Source organism: Mustelus asterias, chromosome 18, assembly GCF_964213995.1.
Source record: "Mustelus asterias chromosome 18, sMusAst1.hap1.1, whole genome shotgun sequence".
In the NCBI taxonomy this organism is placed as follows: Eukaryota; Metazoa; Chordata; class Chondrichthyes; order Carcharhiniformes; family Triakidae; genus Mustelus; species Mustelus asterias.
Window position 1 is genome coordinate 38,862,444 of NC_135818.1, and position 23,498 is coordinate 38,885,941.

At 42.8% G+C, this 23,498-nt stretch overlaps 1 protein-coding gene across 1 annotated transcript in view; it reads left to right on the top strand.

Moving 5' to 3' along the window:
• slc25a21 (solute carrier family 25 member 21) overlaps positions 1-23,498 on the top strand; it is a 615,256-nt gene that overhangs the window by 573,150 nt on the left and 18,608 nt on the right. The window contains exon 7 of the mRNA XM_078233181.1: positions 19,770-19,877. Coding sequence (XP_078089307.1) covers positions 19,770-19,877 — 108 coding nt within the window. The remainder of the gene's footprint in view (positions 1-19,769; positions 19,878-23,498) is intronic.

The window sequence follows — 23,498 nt, forward strand, 5'->3', positions numbered from 1 at the left end:
AACAGGAAGGATCCCCACTAGCCTTTTAACTGCCTAAAGGTTAGATGCTGGTTTATTTCTTTTGGCTGTTGCGATGATTCTAGAACTGTTTGGTGCTCTCTATAGTTGTTTAAAGTTACTCATGTCAACAGCTGCAGCAGCTGCTGGACGAAGTTTTTGCAAAATCAAAGCATCTCCGCAAACCAGTTTCTCCTAGACATAGGTGGCCTAGCATGCATTCTCCTTGAAACACATCATGACTTGGAGAATGATCAGAGGGCATGTAGAGTATGTCAAGTTGCTGACAGTTGGAACTAAAGGAAGGGAACGACTCTTAACAGGCAATCATATCAGCTCAGGATGTTCAGGGAACCATTTTCCAATATGGGCCTCAGTGAGGAACAATGTATAAGATATCTGCCATAGTCTCAAAATGGATTGTGCCATGGCCAGCATCATCCTCCATAGGGGCTAGGATATACAGGCACACCTGTTCCCTTTCATTTAGAACCTTGGCTCAAGTTATGTACCACTTTGTTGGGCAAAAGTGAGGGAAGTGTTTCAATGAGTATTATGCAATCTTTTTAGTTGACATGGCTGTCATAGTTGGATAGTTGGCACCATTTGCAAGTTGTGAGATGTGTGTGAGGCTTGCAGTAGTGCTCAATGTGAGTGAGGTGACATAGACAAATGAGTCCAGATGGCTAGAGATTGTAGGTACAGGAGTGATATGGCTATCATGATTTGAGCAGTGTCAGAGTCTATTGGTGCAGATGTTAAAAATGCACCCATTGATCTTGACCATCTATATCAGATTCATGATGAGTCTGATAGTGGGATGGTGGTGAAATTCATACTTCAATACGCCAACATCTTCATGCACAAGTTCGAACAAGACCTCTTCGCCACACAGGACCTTCAACTGATGCTATACACCAGATACATCAATGACATTTTCTTCCTTTGGACTCGTGGCAAAAAGTCACTGAAATGATTACATGATGACATCAACAAGTTCCATCCCACCATCAGATTCACTATGGACTACTCTCCAGAATCAGTTGCATTCTTGGACACACACATCTCCATCAAGGACGCTCACCTCAGCACTTTACTCAACCGCAAGCCCAAGGATAACCTCACGATGCTCCACTTCTCCAGCTTCCACCCTAAACATGTTAAAAAGGCCATTCCCAATGGACAAGCCCTCCATATGCACAACATCTCCTCGGATGAGGAGAAATGCAACAGACACCTCCAGACGCTGAAAGATGCCCTCATAAGAACAGGATATGGCGCTCGACTCATCAATCAACAGTTCCGACGCGCCACAATGAAAAACCACACCGATTTCCTCAGAAGACAAAGACGGGACATGACCAACAGAGTACCCTTCATCGCCCAGTACTTCCCCAGAATGGAGAAGCTACGACATCTTCTTCGGAGCCTTCAACATGTCATCATTGAAGATGAATATCTCGCAAAGGCCATCCCCACACCCCCACTACTTGCCTTCAAACAACCGTCCAATCTCAAACAGACCATTGTTGCAGCAAACTACCCAGCCTTCAGGAAAACAGTGACCGCAACACTATACAACCCTGCCACGGCAACCTCTGCAAGACGTGCCGGATCATCAACATGGATGCCACCATCACGTGAGAACACCACCCACCAGGTACACAGTGCATACTCATGCAACTCGGCCAACATTGTCTACCTCATACGCTGCAGGAAAGGATGTCCCGAGGCGTGGTACATTGGCAAGACCACGCAAACGCTATAACAACAGATGAACAGACAGCCCGCGACAATTGCCAGGCAGGGGTGTTCCCTTCCAGTCAGGGAACACGTCAGCAGTCATGGGCATTCAGCTTCTGATCTTCGAGTAAGCGTTCTCCAAGGTGGCCTTCAGGACACATGGCAATGCAGAATCACGAGCGGAAACTGATGGCCAAGTTCCACAAGCATGAGGACGGCCTCAACCGGGATCTTGGATTCATGTCACACAACATGTAACCCCCACCATTTGGCCTGGGCTTGCAAAATTCTACTAACTGTCCTGGCTTGAGACCATTCACACCTCTTTAACCTGTGATTATCCCTCTCTCCACTCGCACTGTCTGTACCTGCAAAGACTTGATGACCATTCCAACTACTCTTTACATTTCATCTATAATTATCTTGCAATTGTGTCTTTAGCTATATATGCCATGTTTGTGAATCTACCTCTCCACTCACCTGATGAAGGAGCAGTGCTCCAAAAGCTCGTGATTCCAAATAAACCTGTTGGACTTCTAACCTGGTGTTGTGAGACTTCTTAACAAAATTGTTGAAAGGTAGGAATGTAATTTGTGAAGAGGAAATACAGAACTTATAATAGGTTAAATGAGTGGACAAGGATCTGGCAAATTAATAATGTGGGAAAATGTGTAAGTGGCCATTTGGCAGGAAGAATAAAAAAGAAGCATATTATCTAAATGGTAAGAGATTGCAGAGGGATCTAGGTGTCCTAATGTATGAATCGCAAAAGGTTTGTATGCAGCTGCAGCAAGTAATTGGGAAACCTAATAAAATGTTACCTTTTATAGTAAGGCAAATTGAATATTAAAGAGTTTCAAGGGGTCCAGATCAACAATAGCTTGTCCTGGTCCTTCCACGCTGACGCTTTCGTTAAGAAAGCTCACCAACGCCTCTGCATTCTCAGGCGGCTAAGGAAATTTGGCATGTCCGCTATGACTCTCACGAACGTCTACAGATGCACATAGAAAGCATTCCTTTCTGGATGTATCACAGCTTGGTATGACTCCTGCTCTGACCAAGACCGCAAGAAACTACAAATGGATATGAGCGAAGCCCAGTCCATCATGCAAACCAGCCTCCCATCTATTGACTTTGTCCACACATCCCGTTGCCTCAGAAAAGCAGCCAGCATAATCAAGGATCCCACACCCCTGGCATACTCACTTCCACCTTCTTCCATCGGGAAAAGATACAAAAGTCTGAGTTCATGTACCAGCCCACTCAAGAACAACTTTTTCCCTGCTGCCATCAGACTTTTGAATGGACCTACCTTATATTAAGTTGATCTTTCTTTACACCCTAACAATGACTGAAACACTGCATTGTGCATACTCTCCTTTCCTTCTCTATGAATGGTATGCTTTGTCTGTATAGAGCACAATAAATGATACTTTTCACTGAATACCAATACATATGACAATAATAAATCAAATCAAATAAAGTAGGGAGTTTCTGCTTGTTATACAGAGCATTGGTGAGACCACATCTGGAGTACTGTGCACAGTATTGGCCGCCTTATTTAAGGAAGGAATCAAGTGCATTGGAAGCAGCTCAGGGAAGGTTTACTAAACTAATATCTGGAATAGACGAATTGACTTATGAGGAAAGAATGGACAGGTTAGGCATGTATCCGCTGGAGTTTAGAAGAGTAAGTAGCAATTTGATTGAAACATATATGACCTTGGGTCTTGACAGAGTGGATGTGGAATTTAGAAGAATGAGGGGGGATCTTATAGAATCATAGATCATAGAATCTACAGTGCAGAAGGAGGCCACTTGGCCCATTGAGCCTGCACCGGCAACAATCCCACCCAGATCCTATCCTTGTAGCCCCATATATTTACCCTCCTAATCCCCCTGACACTAAGGGGCAATTTAGCATGGCCAATCAACCTAACGCGCATACCTTTGGACTGTGGGTGGAAACCGGAGCACCCAGAGGAAACCCATGCAGACACGGGGAGAATTGCAAACTCCACACAGTCACCCAAGGCCGGAATTGAACCCGGGTCCCTGGCGCTGTGAGGAAGCAGCGCTAACCACCGTGCCACCCCACATATTAAACATACAAAATTATGGAGGGAATAGATATGATAGAAGCAGAGAGGTTGTTTCAATTGGCGGGTGAAACTAGAACAAAGAGGCATAGCTTCAAAATAAGTGGGAGCAGATTTAGGACTGAGTTGAGGAGGAACTTCTTCTCCCAAATGGGTTGTGAACCTGTGGAATTTCTTGCCCAATGAAGCATTTGAGGCTACCTCGTTGAATGTTTTTAAGCAAAGATAGATGTTTGAACAGTAAAAGAATTAAGGGTTATGGTGAGCGGGTGGGTAAGTGGAGCTGAGTCCACAAAAAGATCAGCCATGATCTTATTGAATGGCAGGGCAGGCTCAAGGGGCCAGATGGCCTACTCCTGTTCCTAGTCCTAATGTTCTTATCTTCTCTTGTGGGAGAATGGGTCACTGTCAGCCATTTAAGACAGAGAGGAGAATCTTTTTCTCTCAGAGGGTTGTGAGTCTTTGGAACATTCTTACTCAGAAGGTGGAGTCTTTGAATAATTTTAAGGCAGAGGGAGATAGATTCTTAATAATCGAGAGGGTGGTAAGTTATTGGGAGTAGACAGGAATGTAGAGTTTAAGTTAAAATCAAATCAGCCATCATTTCATTGAAAGGCGAAGCAAGCTCAAGGGGCCGAGTGGTCAACTGCTCCTAATTTGTATATTAATATGTATATAACCAGGTGAGAGCCCTGTAGTAAGTCAGCCAGACACCAGTTTCCCGTCACCAAAGACCCTTTATTATATACCAAAGAGAAGAGCCAAACCCGCAGCTTAGAGTCAGACAGTCTACACCTCGGGACCTGCAACTATCATATCCAAGTTGAGCAGCAAGTTCAAAAACCTCTCCTCATCCCTTCTCATTGGGCAAGCCTCCGCTTGTTCAATAAGGAAGCTCATACTCCACGAAGCCCACAGGGAGATCTATTGATGATCGCCCTTGGCCTTAATGGCCATCTTAACATCCCTACCCTCTTAGGTCCGTGTCTCTCTCAGCACGCCCACTGCAAGAAGGTCCTTTCTGCTACTTCACAGTTGGTCTGAGGTCCGTCAAAGGCAGATCTGGGTCAGAGGGCATAAACCAAACAGGGGGCCTTCATTTTGGGAGAGAGTGTCGCAGGGTTACCAATGCAGGTACCGCTGACAGCTTCCATCTCCAAGTCCATACCTTCACCATCTGGAGGGGCCAGTGCAGAGTCAGCTCTGAGTTGAGGGGTGACACTGTAGTGAAGCCTGCTTGGGCATGGATCCCCTGGCTCTGAGATGGTCCAACTGCTGCTTTAAGATTTTAACTTTGTAAGATACTCTTCGCATTTTCTCCATAATGATTCCAGGGATCCAACTGGGACTGTTCCCAAAGTCTCTCACGTGAACCAGATCACCCATTACAAAAGTTTTTTCTGTCCTTGCGGAATTGTAATTTCTTTTTTGGTTTTCTTGTTGGGACTACACCCTCCCTGCCATGTTTGTGAATAGCAGCTTTAATCAGGTATGAAGCTGGTTGTTTCTTCATGCCATTTTTGAAGGTATGATCTGTCTGCTCTGCCAGTCCATTTGACGATGGGTGATAAAGTGTTGTTCTGACATATCAGATATCAGTAGAGAGCGCAAAGTTCTGGAAATCACTGCTAATGGCACGGCAGCATGGTGGGACAGTGGTTAGCACTGCTGCCTCACAGTTCCAGGGACCCAGGTTCAATTCCCGGCTTGGGTCACTGTCTGTTTGGAGTTTGCATGTTCTCCCCATGTCTGCGTGGGTTTCCTCTGGGTGCTCCAGTTTCATCCTTCAGTCTGAAAGACGTGCTGGTTAGGTGCATTGGCCATGCTAAGTTCTCCCTCAGTGTACCCGAACAGGCGCCCGAGTGTGGCGACTAGGAGATTTTCACAGTAACTTTATTGCAGTGCTAATGTAAGCCTACTCGGGACATTAATAAATAAACTTTAAATGTTAATAAAGGCCATACCATTATCAATGTTCCATGTGTACTGAAGCTTTGTCATAATTTCTCAGTTGTAGCCTGAGTAGTCGTGGAATCGATGCAATGCACCTCCAACCATTTGAAGTGTGCATCTCCCATGATTAAAAATGTGTAGCCCATAAAGGGCTAGCAAAGTCCACATGTCCACACATTCATGACCTGCCAGGCCACTCCCATGGGCGTGGGGAGGCTGAGGGAGGGAGTTTTTGATTTTCCTGGCACAGGTCATATCGTTTCATCAAGTCTGTGATGTCAGAGTCAAAACCAGGCCATCAGACGGAACTCTTTGGAAGCATTTTCATTTTTGAAACTCCCTGGTGGCCATTATGTAGTTCTGTTAATATTGGATGTCGTCCTGGGGGCAGAACAATTACTCGAGACCCCTAAAGAAAGATCCCATCCTTAACACTAAATTCTTCTTTCTTAATAAGGCAGGGTTTCATTTCTTTGGAGGGTCGTCCTTGGAATACATCATGTAAGATCATATGCCTTATTTTGGATAAGGTTACATCTTTTTTGGTCCAGGCCTTAATTTGTCTTGTGGATATCTGGCAAAGTCTCCATAAAATTCAGAGTCATCACAACCTTTTCCAGTGCTGATGAAGAAGCCAGGGTTGTGGGCAATGGGAGGCGACTCAGTGCATCACCATTGGCTACCCAGGTTCCAGGATGGTGTGCCAGAAGATATTCAAAGGCTCCCAATAACAAGGCCCAATGCTGTACTAAATGCGGAGAGAGTTCTCTTTAAAAATGCCCAATAAAGGTTTATGGTCGGTAACTATTAAAAAAAGCCTACCGTCAAAGTATTGATGGAACTACTTCACACCAAATATGACCACCAGTCCTCCTTTCTCAATTTGAGAATACCTTTGCTCCGCATCTGGAAGGGCCCTGGAGGCATCTGGCCTTTCCAGTGATGTGACAGCACCACCCCAACCCCGTATGGGGGAGCATCACCAGTCAATGGAAGCTATTTCTTAGGATCAAAATGGACCAATAAGTTAGATGACAGTAGCTGATATTTGACTTTAGAAAACATCTCTGCCCACGGAGCTTACAAGGACCATCTCTGGTATTTTCCTACTAGGCGTGCCAAAGGGCCAAGCCTGGGAGCCAAGGGGCCAGCATGGGAGCCAAGTTAGGGATAAATGTTTCTTAATAATTTACTTATACCAGGAAGGATTTCAACTCTGTGGTGTTCCTTGGTGTTGGTGCTTCTTTGATAGCCTTTACCTTATCATCAACTGGATATAACCCATTGCCATCTACTCAGTAGCCTAAATAGGTTACTTCAGTCGCTTGAAAGGCACATGTCTCCCTCTTCAAGTGAACTTCCGCTCTAGAAAATCTCCGCAAGACTTCTTCGAAGTTAGGGAAATGTTCCTGTTCCAAAGCCTCCGTGACCAAGATGTCACTTAAGTATACTGCTACCTTGAAAAATGTTCTCCATAACTCTTTGGAAAATGGCACACATTGACAAGACCCCAAAGGGGAAACAAGTATACTCATAGAGTCCGTTATGTTTGTTGTTCATCACATATTTCTGGGAGGACTTGTCCAATTCAAGCTGAAGATAGAAGTAGCTCATGTCGAAGTTGGAGAATGTCTTGCCATCTGCTAAGAGTGTACAAATCTTCAATCTGAGGCTTGGAGTACCTATCAAGTTTGGAGACCCGATTGGCCATTAGTTTAAAGTCCCCACACATGAAGTGATTTTTTGAGCTTAAGAACAGGGATTATGGGTGCAGCCTATTTTGCAAATTGCATTGGTCTTATTATATCTAAACTTTCAAGGCATCCTAGTTCGCAGAATCATAGAATCATACAGTGCAGAAGAGACCCTTCAGCCCATCGGGTTTGCACCAATACATGTGAAACACCTGACCTCCCACCTAGCCTTGAATGTTTTGACATGCCAAGTGCTCATCCAGGTACTTTTTAAAAGATGTGAGGCAACTCGCCTCTACCATCCTTCCAGGCAGCGCATTGCAGATGGTCAACACACTCTGGGTAAAAAAGATTTTTCTCACATCCCCCCTAAACCTCCTGCCCCTCACCTTGAACTTGTGTCCCCCCCCTAACTGACCCTTCAACTAAGGGGAACAGCTGCTCCTTATCCATTCTGTCCCTACCTCTCATAATCTTGTACACCTCGATCAGGTTGCCCTTCAGTCTTACCTGTTACAGCAAAAACATCCCAAGCCTATCCAACCTCTCTTCATAACTTAAATATACCATCCCAGGCGGCATCCTGGTGAATCTCCTCTGCACCCTCTCCAGTGCCATCTCATCCTTACGATAATGTGGTAACCAGAACTGCACACAGTACTTTAGCTGTGGCCTTACCAAAGTTCTATATAACTCCAACATGACTTCCCTGCTTTTATAATCTATGCCTCGATTGATAAAGGAGGTGTCCAATATGCCTTTTTCACCACCCCAACCAACATGCCCTTCCGTCTTCAGAGATCTATAGACAAACACACCAAGATCCCTTTGTTCCACAGAACTGTCATGCCGTTCATTGAATACTTACTTGTTAAATTACTCTTTCCAAAGTGTATCACCTTACACTTTTCAGGGTTAAATTCAATCTGCCACTTGACCGTCCCATTTATATCTTCTTGTAGTCCAAGACATTCAACTTCACTGTTAACCACCCAGCCAATCTTTGTGTCACCTGCAAACTTACTAATCCTACACCCACATAGTCATCTATGTTGTTTATATAAATGATGAATAATGGGGGACCCAGCACAGATCCCTGTGGTACGCGACTGGACACTGGCTTCCAGTCACTAAAGCAGCCTTCTGTCATCACCCTCTGTCTCCTACGTCTGAGCCAATTTTGAATCCACTTTATCAAATTACCCTATATCCCATGTGCATTTACCTTCTTTATAAGTCTCCCATGTGGTTCCTTGTCAAAGGCTTAGCTGAAATCCATTATAAACTACATCGGCTGAATTACTCTCATCTACGCACCTTGTTCAATTTCTATCTTCTCCAGAATGGAGTATGGGACTGGTCTTGCTCTGAAATACCTAGCTGTAGGGCTGGGTTCAACATAGATCTTGGTCTTGGCTCCCATTATTTTTCCTTGGCTTTCTTGGAAAACTTCGAGGTATCTATTAATAACTTTGTACAGTCCCTAGCCTGAAAATCTCAAAACAAATTCAGCCACATTTGCTGAAGCAAATCTCTCTCCAGAAGACTTGTTCTGTATCCCCCCACTTGTGCAACAATGAGTGGAAGATGAGCTGATTGCTGCCTGTAGGTTACTGGGGCCATTATGCTGCCCTTTATTTGTAAAGGTTCCCCCATGTAGGTGGCTAGTCTGGCCTTCATCTCACCCAACCTCAGAAGTTAGATGCCAGATTGGAGACACTGATATATCTGTTCTCTGATAATGGAGACTGCAGCTCCCGTGTCCACCTCCATCTTCAAGGGATGGCAATTCACCAGTAATTCTACCATTATTGAGGCAACTCGTGTTGTAATGATATGATTCGGTTGTAATAGCCCTGTCTCTGGAACAGGGGATACTTGCATGGTATGCTCAAGAACTGGTCTCAACTTTTCACTAGGCAGCACAGGGTTTGCTTGTTCCTGAATCTTGGCCTTCGCTATGGCAATAATCAATCCATTGTCTGCCAACTGCACCTTTCTGGAGTATATTCTCCAATACTCTTGGGGTCATCACTGCCTGTCATTGACTGTCTGGTGGTGATATTAGGGTTCCTATATTGAAAGGGCCCTTAAACACCTGATTTATATAAGCACTCTCCATTGAGGACTTGTAATGTTATATCATAGATTACATGATCATCAACATCTCTGTTCTTGAAAATAAACAATTATTGGTTCATTATTTATTTCTTATAACCAATTACCAACCAGTAAGAAGTAAATTAGATATCAGAGAAGATGTGCTAATAGCTATTTTTAAGCATAAAAACATTTTTTAGCAATTTTGTGTTATTGAGAACTCATATGAGTCATGGATATCAAATCCTTGAGCCAAGAGTTGAGCTGATGAACATTCCTTCTCTTTAAAAAAAAAATCACTTTGAAACCATCTGCAGGCATCATGATGTTGATGCATTTAGATGAAGAAAACTATAATTAATGAGATTCAAATAATCTGTGCTGGAATTCAGCTCAATGGAGCCTGCCTTTTGGCTCCAATGTGGCCCTTTAAAGTTGTAAGATGGCATCCATGTCACATGCACACATTTCAGATATGATTTGTACCCGGAATCTACACCGCAAGAATACTTGAGAATCAAGAGGTAAAAAGGAGAAACTAACTTAAAGCAATCACAATCACAAGAAAATAAAGTACCAGGAAAACTATTAGAACTAAAGGCTGACAGGTCTTCTGGATCTGATGGCCTGCATAAAATCATAAAATCTCTACAGTATGGAAGGAGGCCATTCAGCCCATCAAGCCTTCACTGACAACAATCCCACCCAGGCCCTAACCCCGTAACCCCACGTATTTACCCTGCTAGTCCCCCTGACACTAAGGGGCCAAACAACCTAACCCACACATCTTTGGATTGTGGGAGGAAACCAGAGCACCCAGACGAAACCCACGCAGGGATGGGCAGAACATGCAAACTCCACATAGAGATTTTTCAAGCAGCTCCTAGCATTTTATTTTGGCACTGTTTTGTCTACAACTGGTATCTTCTAATTGTTACTGAAGCAATATAATGGATATCATGTTTATTTTTAATCTGGTCTAATGTAGTGACCCGGGGGTTTTATGATCCTTTTGGAATTTCTGGGTGGAGCATGATTGACAGGTCAGGTGATGCTGGCGGTTGTTTTTTCCACAGAAACATCCAAGTTTTTAGTTTCATTTTTCTCAGATGCTGTTTGGACTTGAGACAGAAAGCAGTGTCTCTTGTTTTTCCCTCGCTTGGAGTTGGAAATTCTGTTGTCTCTGAGTTGCTGTTAGAAACTCCTGGAGGCAGGCAGTGTCTCTGTCTCTATCTCTTTCTCTCTCTCTGTCCGGAGGCATTTTAGAAAGTTCCAGGTCTGGGAAGCCTCAAGGTTTTAATCTGACATTCAAAGGACCAATTCACAGCAGGTGTTAAAAAGCTGCAAAATCCAGCATCACATGAGCATACTTGCTTTTTGTGCTAAGTCCAGAAAGAGTGTATGTTTGTGGGATGTTGCTTGACCTGAAACATCATTGATAGCTAGCTGTTAAGATTCATACTATATCATGTTTGATTCTTGTAATTGGTAAAAGTTATGCTAAATCTTTTAAATTATATTTTAACTTGTGTTCTTAAATAAATTTTGTTTGATAAAAGCTTCCTAGTGGATCACTTGGATCATACCTGGAGTGAAACACCTTATGCTCACCTGTGCCAAAATCAAATGTAAAAACTTAGGCTAACTTCATAAAACACCTTGGAGTTTCTTGCCTGGGTCTTTACTTTAGGGCCTTAAAAGCAGTAACTGCTGAGATAGTAGATGCATTGGTTTTAATTTTCCAAAATTCCTTAGGTTTTGCAAAAGACCCATCAGATTGGAAAACAGAAAATGTAATTCATCTATTCAAGAAGGAAGGAAGACAGAAACCAGGAAAATGCAGGCCAGTTAGCCTAAAGTCTTTCGTATGGAAATGCTAGAATCTATTATTAAGGAGATTGTAGCAAGGCATTTAGAAAATCTCAATTTTCAGTTTTCAATTTTCAATCTCAAAGCAGAGTCAACATGGCTTTTTGAAAAAGAAATTGTGCTTGACTAATTTATTGGCCAAGAAACAAGCAAGGTGGGTAAAATGCAACCTGTAAATGTGCAATACTTGGATTTCCATCAGGCATTTGACAAGGTTTCACATCAAAGGTTATTGCACAAAATAAGAGCTCATGGTGTACAGAGTAACATGTAAGTAGATTTTTTTAGCTAACAGTAAACAGAGGGTTGGGGTAAGTGGATCGTTTTCAGGTTGGCAAGATGTAACCAGTGGTTTGCCACAGGGATCAGTACTGGGGCCTCAACTATTTACAATCTATATCACTCACTTAGATGGGTGGACCATGTGTATGGTTGCTAAATTTTCTAATGATAAAGATAGGTAGCAGAGTAAGTTGTGAAAACGGTGTAAGGAATCTGAAAAAGGACATAGATAGGTTAAGTGAATGGGCAAACATTTGGCAGATGGTGTATAATGTGGGAAAATGTCCACTTGTCCACTTTGATAAGAATAGAGAAAGCAGAATATTATTTAAATAGAGACAGATTGCAGAATTCTTAAAGTACAGAGGGATCTGGGTGTCCTGGCACATGAATCGCAAAAAGTTAGTATGTAGGTACAGAAGTGATGAGAAATACAAATTGAATGCTGTTGTTTATTGTAAGGGGGATAAAATATAAAAGTAGGGAAGTTAGGCCACATTTTTACATGGTTTTAATGAAACATATAAGATCCTGGGGGACTTGACAGGATGTATGCTAAAAGGATGTTTTTCCCCTTATGGGAGAAACTAGAACCAGTTCAAAAATAGTGGGTGTTCCCCTTAGATGGAAGGGAAGAGAATCTTTTTCTCTTAGCGGATTGTTAGTCTGTGGATTTCTGTTCCCCAGAGGGTGGTGAAGGCAGGGTCATTGAATATTTTTAAGACTGAGTTAGATAGATTCTTGACTGACAAGGGAGTCAAAAGGTTTAAGGAGTAAAGTAAAGACCGCAATCTGATCAGCCATGATCTTATCAAATGGCAGAGCAGGCTCAAGGGGCTGAATGGCCTATTCCTGATTTGTATGTTGATTAAGTGATTGGACAAAAATGTGGGATAATGTGAGGTTATCCACTTTGGCAGGAAGATTAGAAAAACAGGATATTATTTATATTGAGTGAAAATGCAAAGTACTGTAGTAGAGAAGAAACTGGGTTCTTCATACATGAATCACAAAATGTGAGCATGCAGGAACATCAAGTAATTAGGAAGGCAAATTAAGTAATGGCCTTTTTGAAAGGGGGATGGAATATAAAAGTAGAGAAGTCTTGCTACAACTGTAAAGGACATTAGTGAGACCACCCCTAGAGTACTCTGTGCCCTTTTAGTGTCCATATTTAAGAGGAATATACATGCACTGGAAATGATTCAGAGAAGGCTCACCTGGCTGATTCCTGCGATGAAAAGTTGTCTTATCAGGAAAGGTTGAGCAGGTTGTACCTATATTCATTCAAGTTTAGGAGAATGAGAGGTTGTCTTATTTGAAACAGATTCTTAAATGATTTAACACGCTAGATGCTGAGAGAATGTTTCCTCTCCTGGGGATTCTAGAACCAGGGCATAGTTTCAAATTAAGAGGTTTCCCATTAAAATGGAGATGATGAGGAATTTCTTCTCTTAGAGGATAATTAATCTTTCAATTCTCTGCCCCAGTGAGTAGTGGAGTCTGGGTCATTAAATGTATTCAAAGTTGAGCTATACAGATTTTTGATCTACAAGGGAGTCATTGGGCCTGATTTTACCAAAACTTCGCGCCCAATCACGGTAAAGTTGGGCGTCGGGCCTAGACTGCAATCTGCACCTGATTCCGAGCAGATCGCGGCTTTACCGACACCCAATTCGCGGGCACCCGGCCCGCGCCCAAATCGGGCGGCCCGACGATTTAAATGCATTTGCATGCATTTAAATCAACTTAATGAACCGCCCAACTCTACCGCCAAATCCCACTTTACCATCTTCTGGCCCGATCCGCGTCTGCGCTGTTACCGACCTGCAAAATAAAAGTCTGAAGTCGCCGCTGCAACCTCCGAAGAGCGGGGTCAGAGACTGCAACGGCTCTCTGACCCAGGTCAACCTCTGGTCGGGGCGGGAGGGGGTGTGACGTCTCACCCCCTGGCCGGGGGGGCGAGGGGTGGGGGAGAGGATGGGAGGGGAGGGGGTGTGACCGATCACCCCCTGGGGGAGGGGAAGAGGGGGGTGTGACATCTCATCCTCTGGCCGTAGGGGTTCCGCTGCGTGTCTGCGGCCGATCCCTCCTGGCACCATCACTGCTACACTACCAGCCACAGATTACTCTTCCCTGCAGGTGCGAGAGAGCGGGAGAGATGGCTGTGGCTGGTAGTGTACCAGTGATGATGCCAGGAGGGATCGGCCGCAGACAGGCAGCGGAACCCCCCCCGACCAGAGGATAAGACGTCACACCCCATCTCTTCCCCCCCCCCCCCCCCCCCCAGGGGATGATCGGTCACACCCCCTCTCCCTCCCCCCAGGGGATGATCGGTCACACCCACTCTCCTCTCTCCCACCCACCCCTGCGCCCCCCCCCCCCCGACCAGAGGATGATCGTCAGAGAGCCGTTCTCTCCGCTTTCTGCTTTTTTTTTCGCGCCCGGGCGCGCTGTCAGATTTTTTTCAACCTGCGCATGCGCAGTTCAGAGCTCCGATTGGTCCGCCAGCGCTAAGCCCCGCACACAGTACGGATCGGGCCGGAGCTGGCAAAACGCGTATGGGCGCACTGGAAAAAGGATTCCAGGCGCGGATCTATTTGATGCCCAGATCCAGCACTTAGACTCAAAATGGTAAAATTCCCCCCATTGTGTGCAGGCAGAGAAGTGGATTCAAGATTACAAACATATAAGCCATAATTTTAGTGAATGGAAGTGGAGGTTCAAAGGGCCGAATGGCCTACTCCTGCTCCTATCTCTTATGCAATGTTTTGTGTGTTGGCTGTTATGCCTGTCATGCTGAATAAGTTGACAATATGTGCAAGCTGTGAGTTGTGGATATGAGACTTGCATTAGTGCTAAGTGTGTAAGGGTGAAGTGAAGTACATACTGTTGGAGATGAATCCTGACAGCTAAAGATTGTTGATAGGCGAGAGATGAGTGAGTGTGGCAAATTTAGCAGTGGTTACATGGGCGGCACGGTATGGGCGGCACGGTAGCACAGTGGTTAGCACTGCTGCTTCACAGCTCCAGGGTCCCGGGTTCGATTCCCGGCTCGGGTCACTGTCTGTGTGGAGTTTGCACATTCTCCTCGTGTCTGCGTGGGTTTCCTCCGGGTGCTCCGGTTTCCTCCCACAGTCCAAAGATGTGCGGGTTAGGTTGATTGGCCAGGTTAAAAATTGCCCCTTAGAGTCCTGGGATGTGTAGGTTAGAGGGATTAGCGGGTAAATATGTGGGGGTAGAGCCTGGGTGGGATTGTGGTCGGTGCAGACTCGATGGGCCGAATGGCCTCCTTCTGCACTGTAGGGTTTCTATGATTTCTATGATTTCTATGGTTGAGGTTAGTGATGCAGTTGATAAGATTTGAAGGTACATGCATGGATTTTGACCACTTGTGTGAGGTTATTAAATTTTGTGAGAAACTGCATCCAGGTTCCCAGGGCTGTAGCCCTCACAGCAACCTACTGTTTTCCCACTGCCTTCGTGTTATGTGCCCCAAGGACTCGTGCTCCCTCAAGAGTTTACAGAACATCGCTCCTTATTTCCATCTCCTCTATCAAGACCTCCACTGTAATGTTGAAAAACATGGAGGCTTGTTCTCATCTATGGTCAGTCGTTCTTTTCTCTTTCCCAGGTTAGATTTTGATGTAGAATGATTCCCAACTTCCCTTTAAGAGGTGTAATCTTGCTTTAAGAAGTGCAAGTTATGAGCAACATTGGGCCCTCCTGCTGAAGCATGCAGCCAATGAACAGGGTGGGAAGTGCTGGTTGCACACGGATATAATTGTAATCAGAAGGCAGCACAAAGTTGGCATGCTGCCTAGATTCCACTCAACGGGCGTGTGTGATTTCTGTGCCCATTTTTGGAAGGTAACCAATTTATAGCCCTTCATGTCAAGCAGATGGTGATCTATCAGGCATCATAAATGTATCTGTTCATTATTAATAAATTATTTCCACATTGAATTAGTTGCACACTATCTCAACAAGTATTCATTTCTTATTTTGGTACTCTTGTCTGACTTAATTAATGTGTATCAAAATATGACATGTTTCTGTAAGATGGGAATTCCATTTATATACCACACGTGAGTCTGTGAAATGCCTTGGGATGTTTTTTCACATTTTCTTCTCATGCAATTCCTAAAGTTCTCATTTCTGTTCCATCATGCAACAGATGGGTGAGCTGCCTGATTCCTGATGCAATCGGGAATGCAGCCCATCTGTAAAATGATAATGAAGCCTCAGAGATAGAATGAATTGGGACCAAAATGATATCCATGATAAAAGGGTTAATTTATGAGGACAGGTTACATTGTGTAGGCTTGTATTCCCTTGAATGTAGGAGATTAAGGGGCAATTTAATAGTAGTGTTTAAGATGAATATAAGATTTAATAGAGTTAATAGAGATAAGTTGTTTCCTCTAGTGGGAAAGTCCAGAAGAAAGGGACATAACTTTAAATTTTGAACCATGCCATTCAGGGTAATGTCAGAAAGCAATTATTCACACACTGGTATTGGAGGTCTGGAATTGTCTTCTCAAAATACTGTTGAGGCTATGTCCATTGTAAACTTCAAAACTGAGATTGTGAGGGCTTTGTTAGGTATTAAGGGTTATGGAACCAAGGCAGGTAGGTGAAGTTAAACTGTTATCTAATTGAATGACGTACTCCTGAGCCTGTGTTTGTATGGGTCTTATGCCAAAAACATCAAGGCGACTTAACGCCGATTCCTGGATACCTCAGACTAAATCACCCCTGATGAGTTTGCTTATGTGTTACGTTTACGTTTTTTAAAGTTTATTTATTAGTGTCACAAGTAGGCTTGCATTGACACTGCAATGAAGTTACTGTGAAAATCCCCTAGTTGCCACACTCCGGCGCCAGTTCAAGTTCACTGAAGGAGAATTTAGCATGGCCAATGCACCTAAGCAGCCCATCTATTGGACTGTGGGATGAAACTGGATCACCCAGAGAAAACTCACACAGACATGGGGAGAATGCACAGATAGTGACCCAAGCAGGAATCGAACCAGGTCCCTGGCGCTGTGAGGCAGCAGTGCTAACCACTGTGCCACCCTTATGGAGTTGAGGAGTATAAGAACATTAAATTATCAGTATGTTAGCAACTGTTTTATATATATATATATACACATCCTCTGTTTCCAAAAGAATATCAAGGATGAACATGCAATACCCATAACAATAGTTAGGAAATCATTTGAAATGGAGTATTAGTGGAGAACCAAAGAACCAAAGTCAGCTGTATTGCAGCCCTCAGTAGATCCTTTGAGATAGGGGAAAGCATTGGGAGAGGGATGAATAATCAAGGGAAAGGGGCAAATTGTGGAGAAATTGCAAGACAATCAAGAGAAAGCTGAGGAAGGGCTGGTAATAGTCTTCAGCACTGCAGCAGAGCTGAGAGGTACATTTCTGCATCTCTTTGTTCCATGCTACTCTTGACAATGTTTTTGAGATATCAGACTCTTAACAGTCCCTTTGGTTGAGCTACATGTGCGCAGTTTCTTGAACATAGCTGGCCTAGTACTGGTAGCATTCAGGGCAGCCCAATTTTGCAAAGGGGCAGGTGGAAACAGATATTCAATCCAGTCCCATTTTGCATATGCAAAAAGCTCCATTCCACCACACATGTTCCTCTGATTCACCACACCTGCCAAAAGGGCATGTATGTCTTAGACAGGATGCATTAAACAGAAAGAAATATGAGAAAAATTAGAGATGGTATATCTGCACAGTATTGAAGAACCTTATTCAATTATATTAACCTTTTATGGAGTTTCATGACAAAACAGAAAGAGCTTGCATTTATACAATATCTCTCATGACCTCAAGCACATTCATAAGTGCTAGATAGCCAATGAAGTGTTTGTGAAATAGAAAAGACACATAACAAGGTCCCACAAAGCAACTAAACAAATGACCAAACCATCTGTTTTATGGTGCTGAGGGAGAAATGTTGTAAGAAGTTTAGCAACACCAGGTTAAAGTCCAACAGGTTTATTTGGTAGCAAAAGCCACACAAGCTTTCGGAGCTGCAAGCCCCTTCTTCAGGTGAGTGGGAATTCTGTTCACAAACAGAGCATATAAAGACACAAACTCAATTTACATGAATAATGGTTGGAATGTGAATACTTACAACTAATCAAGTCTTTAAGAAACAAAACAACGTGAGTGGAGAGAGCATCAAGACAGGCTAAAAAGATGTGTATTGTCTCCAGACAAGACAGCCAGTGAAACTCTGCAGGTCCAGGCAACTGTGGGGGTTACAAATAGTGTGACATGAACCCAATATCCTGGTTGAGGCCGTCCTCGTGTGTGCGGAACTTGGCTATCAGTTTCTGCTCAGCGACTCTGCGCCGTCGTGCGTCCTTCGTGACACACGACGGCGCAGAGTCGCTGAGCAGAAACTGATAGCCAAGTTCCAAGTCCAACGCCGGCATCTCCACATCAGGAGAAATGTTGACCAGGGCACTGGCAGAACATCCCTGCTCTTTTAGATAGTGCCTTGAGATCTTCTATGTTTAGCTGACAGATACCTCATCCAAAAAGCAGCATATTCAACAGCGAAGTGCTCTGCCAGTATAGTAATAAAGTGTCAGCCGTCTTGTCCCAATATATTATGAATTTTTAGTCAATATTTTTAAAGTGCGTACAAACAGACTCTGAAAGTGGCCACAGCAAACCATGTGAACTTTGGCATTTTGAAACTCAGACAGTCTTAGATCTGAAACAAATACATAATGAAATATGGGCATTAACAGTCATCTGGGGACTTCACACATCCCTTTGTTTAAGGATGGATCAACACAAAAGGTCTACAGAATTCCAGTCGATCTAACTCTCTGTTTCACCCTGAAGAAAAGGCGATTTACTTACCTAATGTGTGCAATACAGACATGAATGAATTCTATAAAGATCCATTATATTTTGATGGTTTCCCTCAGCCAGAGTAGGCTAGGTGAATCCCAAGTTGTAAAACTTCAACATAGGTTGATTAGTATCAATGTACATTCCTTTCAGTTTGCAGATGTCACAGACTTTCAGTTTGCAGATGTCACATGATCAAAGAACCATTAATTCGTCTTCTTTTAAAAACCAACAAGAAGCTGTTTTCAGACAGAAAGTTCTACCAAAAGCCATCAAACTAGCTGCAAGTCATCAGCCAGGGTAATTAACAGCAATATCTTGAAAGGGTGAGAAACACTACCCGAGAGAAGGACTGCCCAACCTGTTCTGGGTAAAATTCACCTGAGAACCAACATCCTAGAAATTCGGCTGCAAATTACCTTTCAGCCTGCTGAAAATCTCTTGCTTTACAAGACTTTCACTTCAATTTTAAAGCATCAACTGCATTTAAGAAACTACAGACCTGCCACGAAATACATTGAGAAAATTATAAGCTTTAACAGTATATTACCTTTATCTAATTTTTGTGTTTGCAAAAATGTGTGTGAGACAGTTGAGTAAAACAGTACATTAAAATCAGGGATAGCATGTGATCATAGAATCCTACAGCGCAGATGGAGGCCATTCAGCCCATCGAGTCTGCATCAACCACATTCTCACCCAAGCTCGATCCCCATACATTTACCCTGGCTCGTCTCCCTGACACTAAGGGGCAATTTAGCATGGCCAATCCACCTAATCCGTGCATCTTTGGACATATAATACATATATAACACATCTATAATACATATTTTTCTTTACTTTTAAATTCACTAAAAGCTTGCTGCTGGAATTATTTAATTGGGACTCTCACACTGAGGGTAGGAACACATATACATCTTGCATACAACCATACTGATCGCAGGCAGTGAAAGGAAACATGTAAATTCTGTTGTGGCACTGTGCTGAAGATTCTGAAATGGGGTTTGAGCCCATGGCCATCTGAACAAGAGTATTATCACTGAACCAAAGCCAAAGGTAACACCTGTTAAAGGGATTATCTCTCCACTTTAAAAACTATTTTATGGTATTTGTCACCAGTGTATTGATTAATATCTCATTTCAGGTTTTTACAGTTGCTGGACTGGGATCTGGACTCACAGAAGCAGTTGTTGTCAACCCTTTTGAAGTGGTCAAAGTTAGCTTACAAGCTCAACGAAATTCTTTTTCAGAGGTTGGTGTAATTTTAATTATTTTGTGTTTTATAACCATAATCATGTCATCATTTTATTACCATACTTCACAGCACTGCATGTAACATATAGGGTGGAATTTTCCCATCCCGCCCACCATGGGAATTGTAGCGGGCAGGACAGGACTATGCAAAGGTCTGTTGATCTCGGGTGGATTTTCCAATCTTGGGGTCAGCACAGCCACAAAATCCCACCCATAAAGTTCTACAATATAATTTAGTTTTACTTTCTTGCGATGTTTTATGCAACAAGCCAGTTCTCTACCTAATGGAATCATTACATGGTTACTGCACAGAAGGGTGCCTTTCAGCTTCTCAGGTCAGTATCAGCTCACTGTGAGAGTGACTTGGATAGTTTCATTCTTTCGACTTTTCCCTGTAGCTCTGCAAATGTGACTGTTCAGGCAATTTCAGATTCCCTTTTGGAAGCTGCAATTTTCACCACGCTTTCAGGCACTCCATTACAGATCCTAGCCACCCTCTGTTTGCCAATTACCCTAAATTGGCGTCATCTAGGTCTCGATCGTTCTGCCAATGGGAACAGTTTCTCACTACCTGCCACGTCCAGACCCCTCATGATTTTGAACACCTCAGTCAAATTTCCTCTCAACCTTCTCTCCTCTAAAGAGAGCAATCCCAAGATCATTAATCTATCCATGTAACTAGTCTCTTATCCCTGGAGCCATACTAGTAAATCATTTTTGCACCCTCTCTAAAGGCTTCACATCCTTCTTAAAGTGTGGTGCCCAGTTTTGGACGCAATGGCCAGAATTTTCTATCCCTCCTGCTGGTGGGATCTTCCGCCCAATACTCACAGTTGAAGCCAAACAAATGTTTGATAAAGGTTCACTATAACTTGCTTGTTTTTGGACTCAATGCCGCTGTTTATAAAGCCCATAATACCATATGTCTTATTAACCACTTTTTCAAACTGCTCTGAAACCTTCAACAATTTGTGCACATAAGTCCCCAATTCATACACCCCCTTTAAAATAGTATCCTTTGTTTTATATTATCTTTCCTCATTCTTCCTACTAATGTGCATCATTTTGCACTTCTCTAAGTTACATTTCATCACAGAATCGTAACAGCGCAGGATAAGGCCATTCAGTCCATTGAGTCTGCACTGGCTCTCTGAAAGAGCATTCTACCTAGTTCCACTTACCTGCCTTGTCCCCGTAACCCTGCACATTGTTTCTTTTCATATAGCAGTCCAATTCTCTTTTGACCAACCAATAAACTTAAGGGACTCCTGTGGTATCACTTTTAGATTTGATCTGTAAACTCCCATCACTCTCTCTCCTTTCCACTGCTTTATGGGCTCTTTCTCTCTCTCCAAATACCTGCTACTTTGAGCTCTCTCTCTCTCTCTCTTTCCGAACTCCTTTATGGGCTCTCTCTCTGAACTTCTGCTGCTTCATCGGCTCTCTCTCTTTCCAATCTCCAGTTACTTTACGGGATCTCTCTCTCCAAACATCCATTGCTCAATGGGCTCTCTTTCTCTCTCTCTCTCCAAACTCCCACTGCTTTGTGGGCTCTCCCTCTCTGAACTCCTGCTGCTTTATGGGCTCTGTCTCTTTCCAAAATCCTGCTGCTTTATGGGCTCTCTCTCCAAACTCCTGCTGATCTATGGGCTTTCTCTGTCCGAGCTCCCGCTGCTCTGTTGGCCCTCTCTCTCTCTCCAAACTCTCGCTGCTTTATGGGCTCTCCTCTCTGAATTTACCTGAGTCAGATCTGTTCTCACTCCTTTGTAATTGACACTCCTTCAAATAATTATTTCTCCATTTACTCTGAATTTTTTTTTTGTTTTCCACTTCTAACCAAAACCTTATGATAAAATGATCATTGTGCCCTAAATGTGTCCGTGTTAACACTTGATCCATTTGCCCCAGCTAATTCTCTGGAACCAGATCCAGCCATGCCTCCTTTCTTGTTGGAATGGAAATATACTGACGTAAAGTTGAATATAATTAAGAAACTCCTCCCACTCTCTGCCTTTGCACCTAATATTATCCCAGGCTATATTAATATAATTAAAGTATTCCATTGTAACCACACCACATTTTTGCACCTCTCTGTAATTTCCTTGCAAATTTGTTCCTTTATATCTTTCCCATTAGTTGGATGTGTATAGAATGTATCCAGTAATGTAGTGGTACCTCTATTGCCTCTTAGCTCTAAACAGGTAGATTCGGACGTTGACTTCATACTCCCACGTGGCTATCTGCACCTGCAGCTCGCCAATCTTACTTACCATAGTCCATGCATTCACATCTGCACACTGTGATCCCAATTTTGACCTAATTTACATTCCTTCTCATTCTATTTCTTCCTCTAATCATGTCCCTCCCAATTCTTTGTGCATCTTGTTTTTCCTCTCCAATGTTACCCCCGCTTCCCATCCTCCTGCCAAGTTAAATAAAATCCGCAATTTATAAGCCAATTAAACTTAACCCCCTCTTGCAAACTAAATCAAGAAATACTGTTCTAATTAATAGAAAAGAAATGGCCACATAAGCTTCCTAAACAGAATTAATTTGTTTTATTATATTTTTTACTAAGTGGGACCATGGAGTAGTTCAAACTCATATAACGTCAACACTGTAATTTATATGCTGAGCAAAATTTTCTGGTCACTAAATTAGAAAATTGTATTTATATACACCTATGATTTCTATGATATACACCTTCTTGCCAAGTAATGTAATTGATTTAATGATTAGAAAAGCACGTTCAAACTTCAAATAATCAGAAATTTAAATCCACCTCTCTTCTGTCCTAATTGCCTATTGGATATTTGAAGAGATCATTTGGTTGATATTATGAATCCGACATTCATTTTGAAAGAGAAGTTCTTATGAACAACTCATCTTAATAAAAAAATACCTATGTTGACAATCTTTTAGTCAAAACTACCCTGAAGGTTCAAGGGAGAGAATTGTTTATGTTCAAATTTGGAGAAACTGCTACAAGCTCAATGTAAAGTGTAAATGGGGAAAGCAAATTCTGTTCACTGACTCTTTAATTGTATTCCAAAGTCTGCTATTTCTAAATAGTTAAAATGTTTTCTTATGGTATTTTCTTTTGAGCTGTGCTTGAGCATTTCTTCAAGGAACCTGTAGAGACAATCTCAATGGTTCTTGTCTGACTGACAGTTGAGACACTTTGTCAATACTAAGTGCTTCATGTGATCGAGGGAAGGAAAATTAAAAAGGAAAATTGAAAAAATGCCCCATCTTACAAAGAGCACTATGTATAGGGCATTAAGAAGCTGAAAACAGTTGGAAAAAGAATCTGCAACCCCGACCATCTTGTTCCTGAAGTTAAGGATGCCAGAATGGAAATATAAGTACATTAAATTTGACATTAAATTAAAGAAATTAGTGTACATTTTCTTTAAAAGAATCATTTCTGTTACAACAGTTCTTCCCTTCATGACAAATATTCTCCTGTTTTCAACCAAAGCAATGGCTTGTTTACAGATATGGTTGGTTCTATGTTCACCAGCAAACTTGAACTTCTCATCCTTAAGATCATTTTCATGTATGAACAATTTGAATGGTTGTGAGGGAGCTATAGCATAAAGAAAACTAAGATGGAATT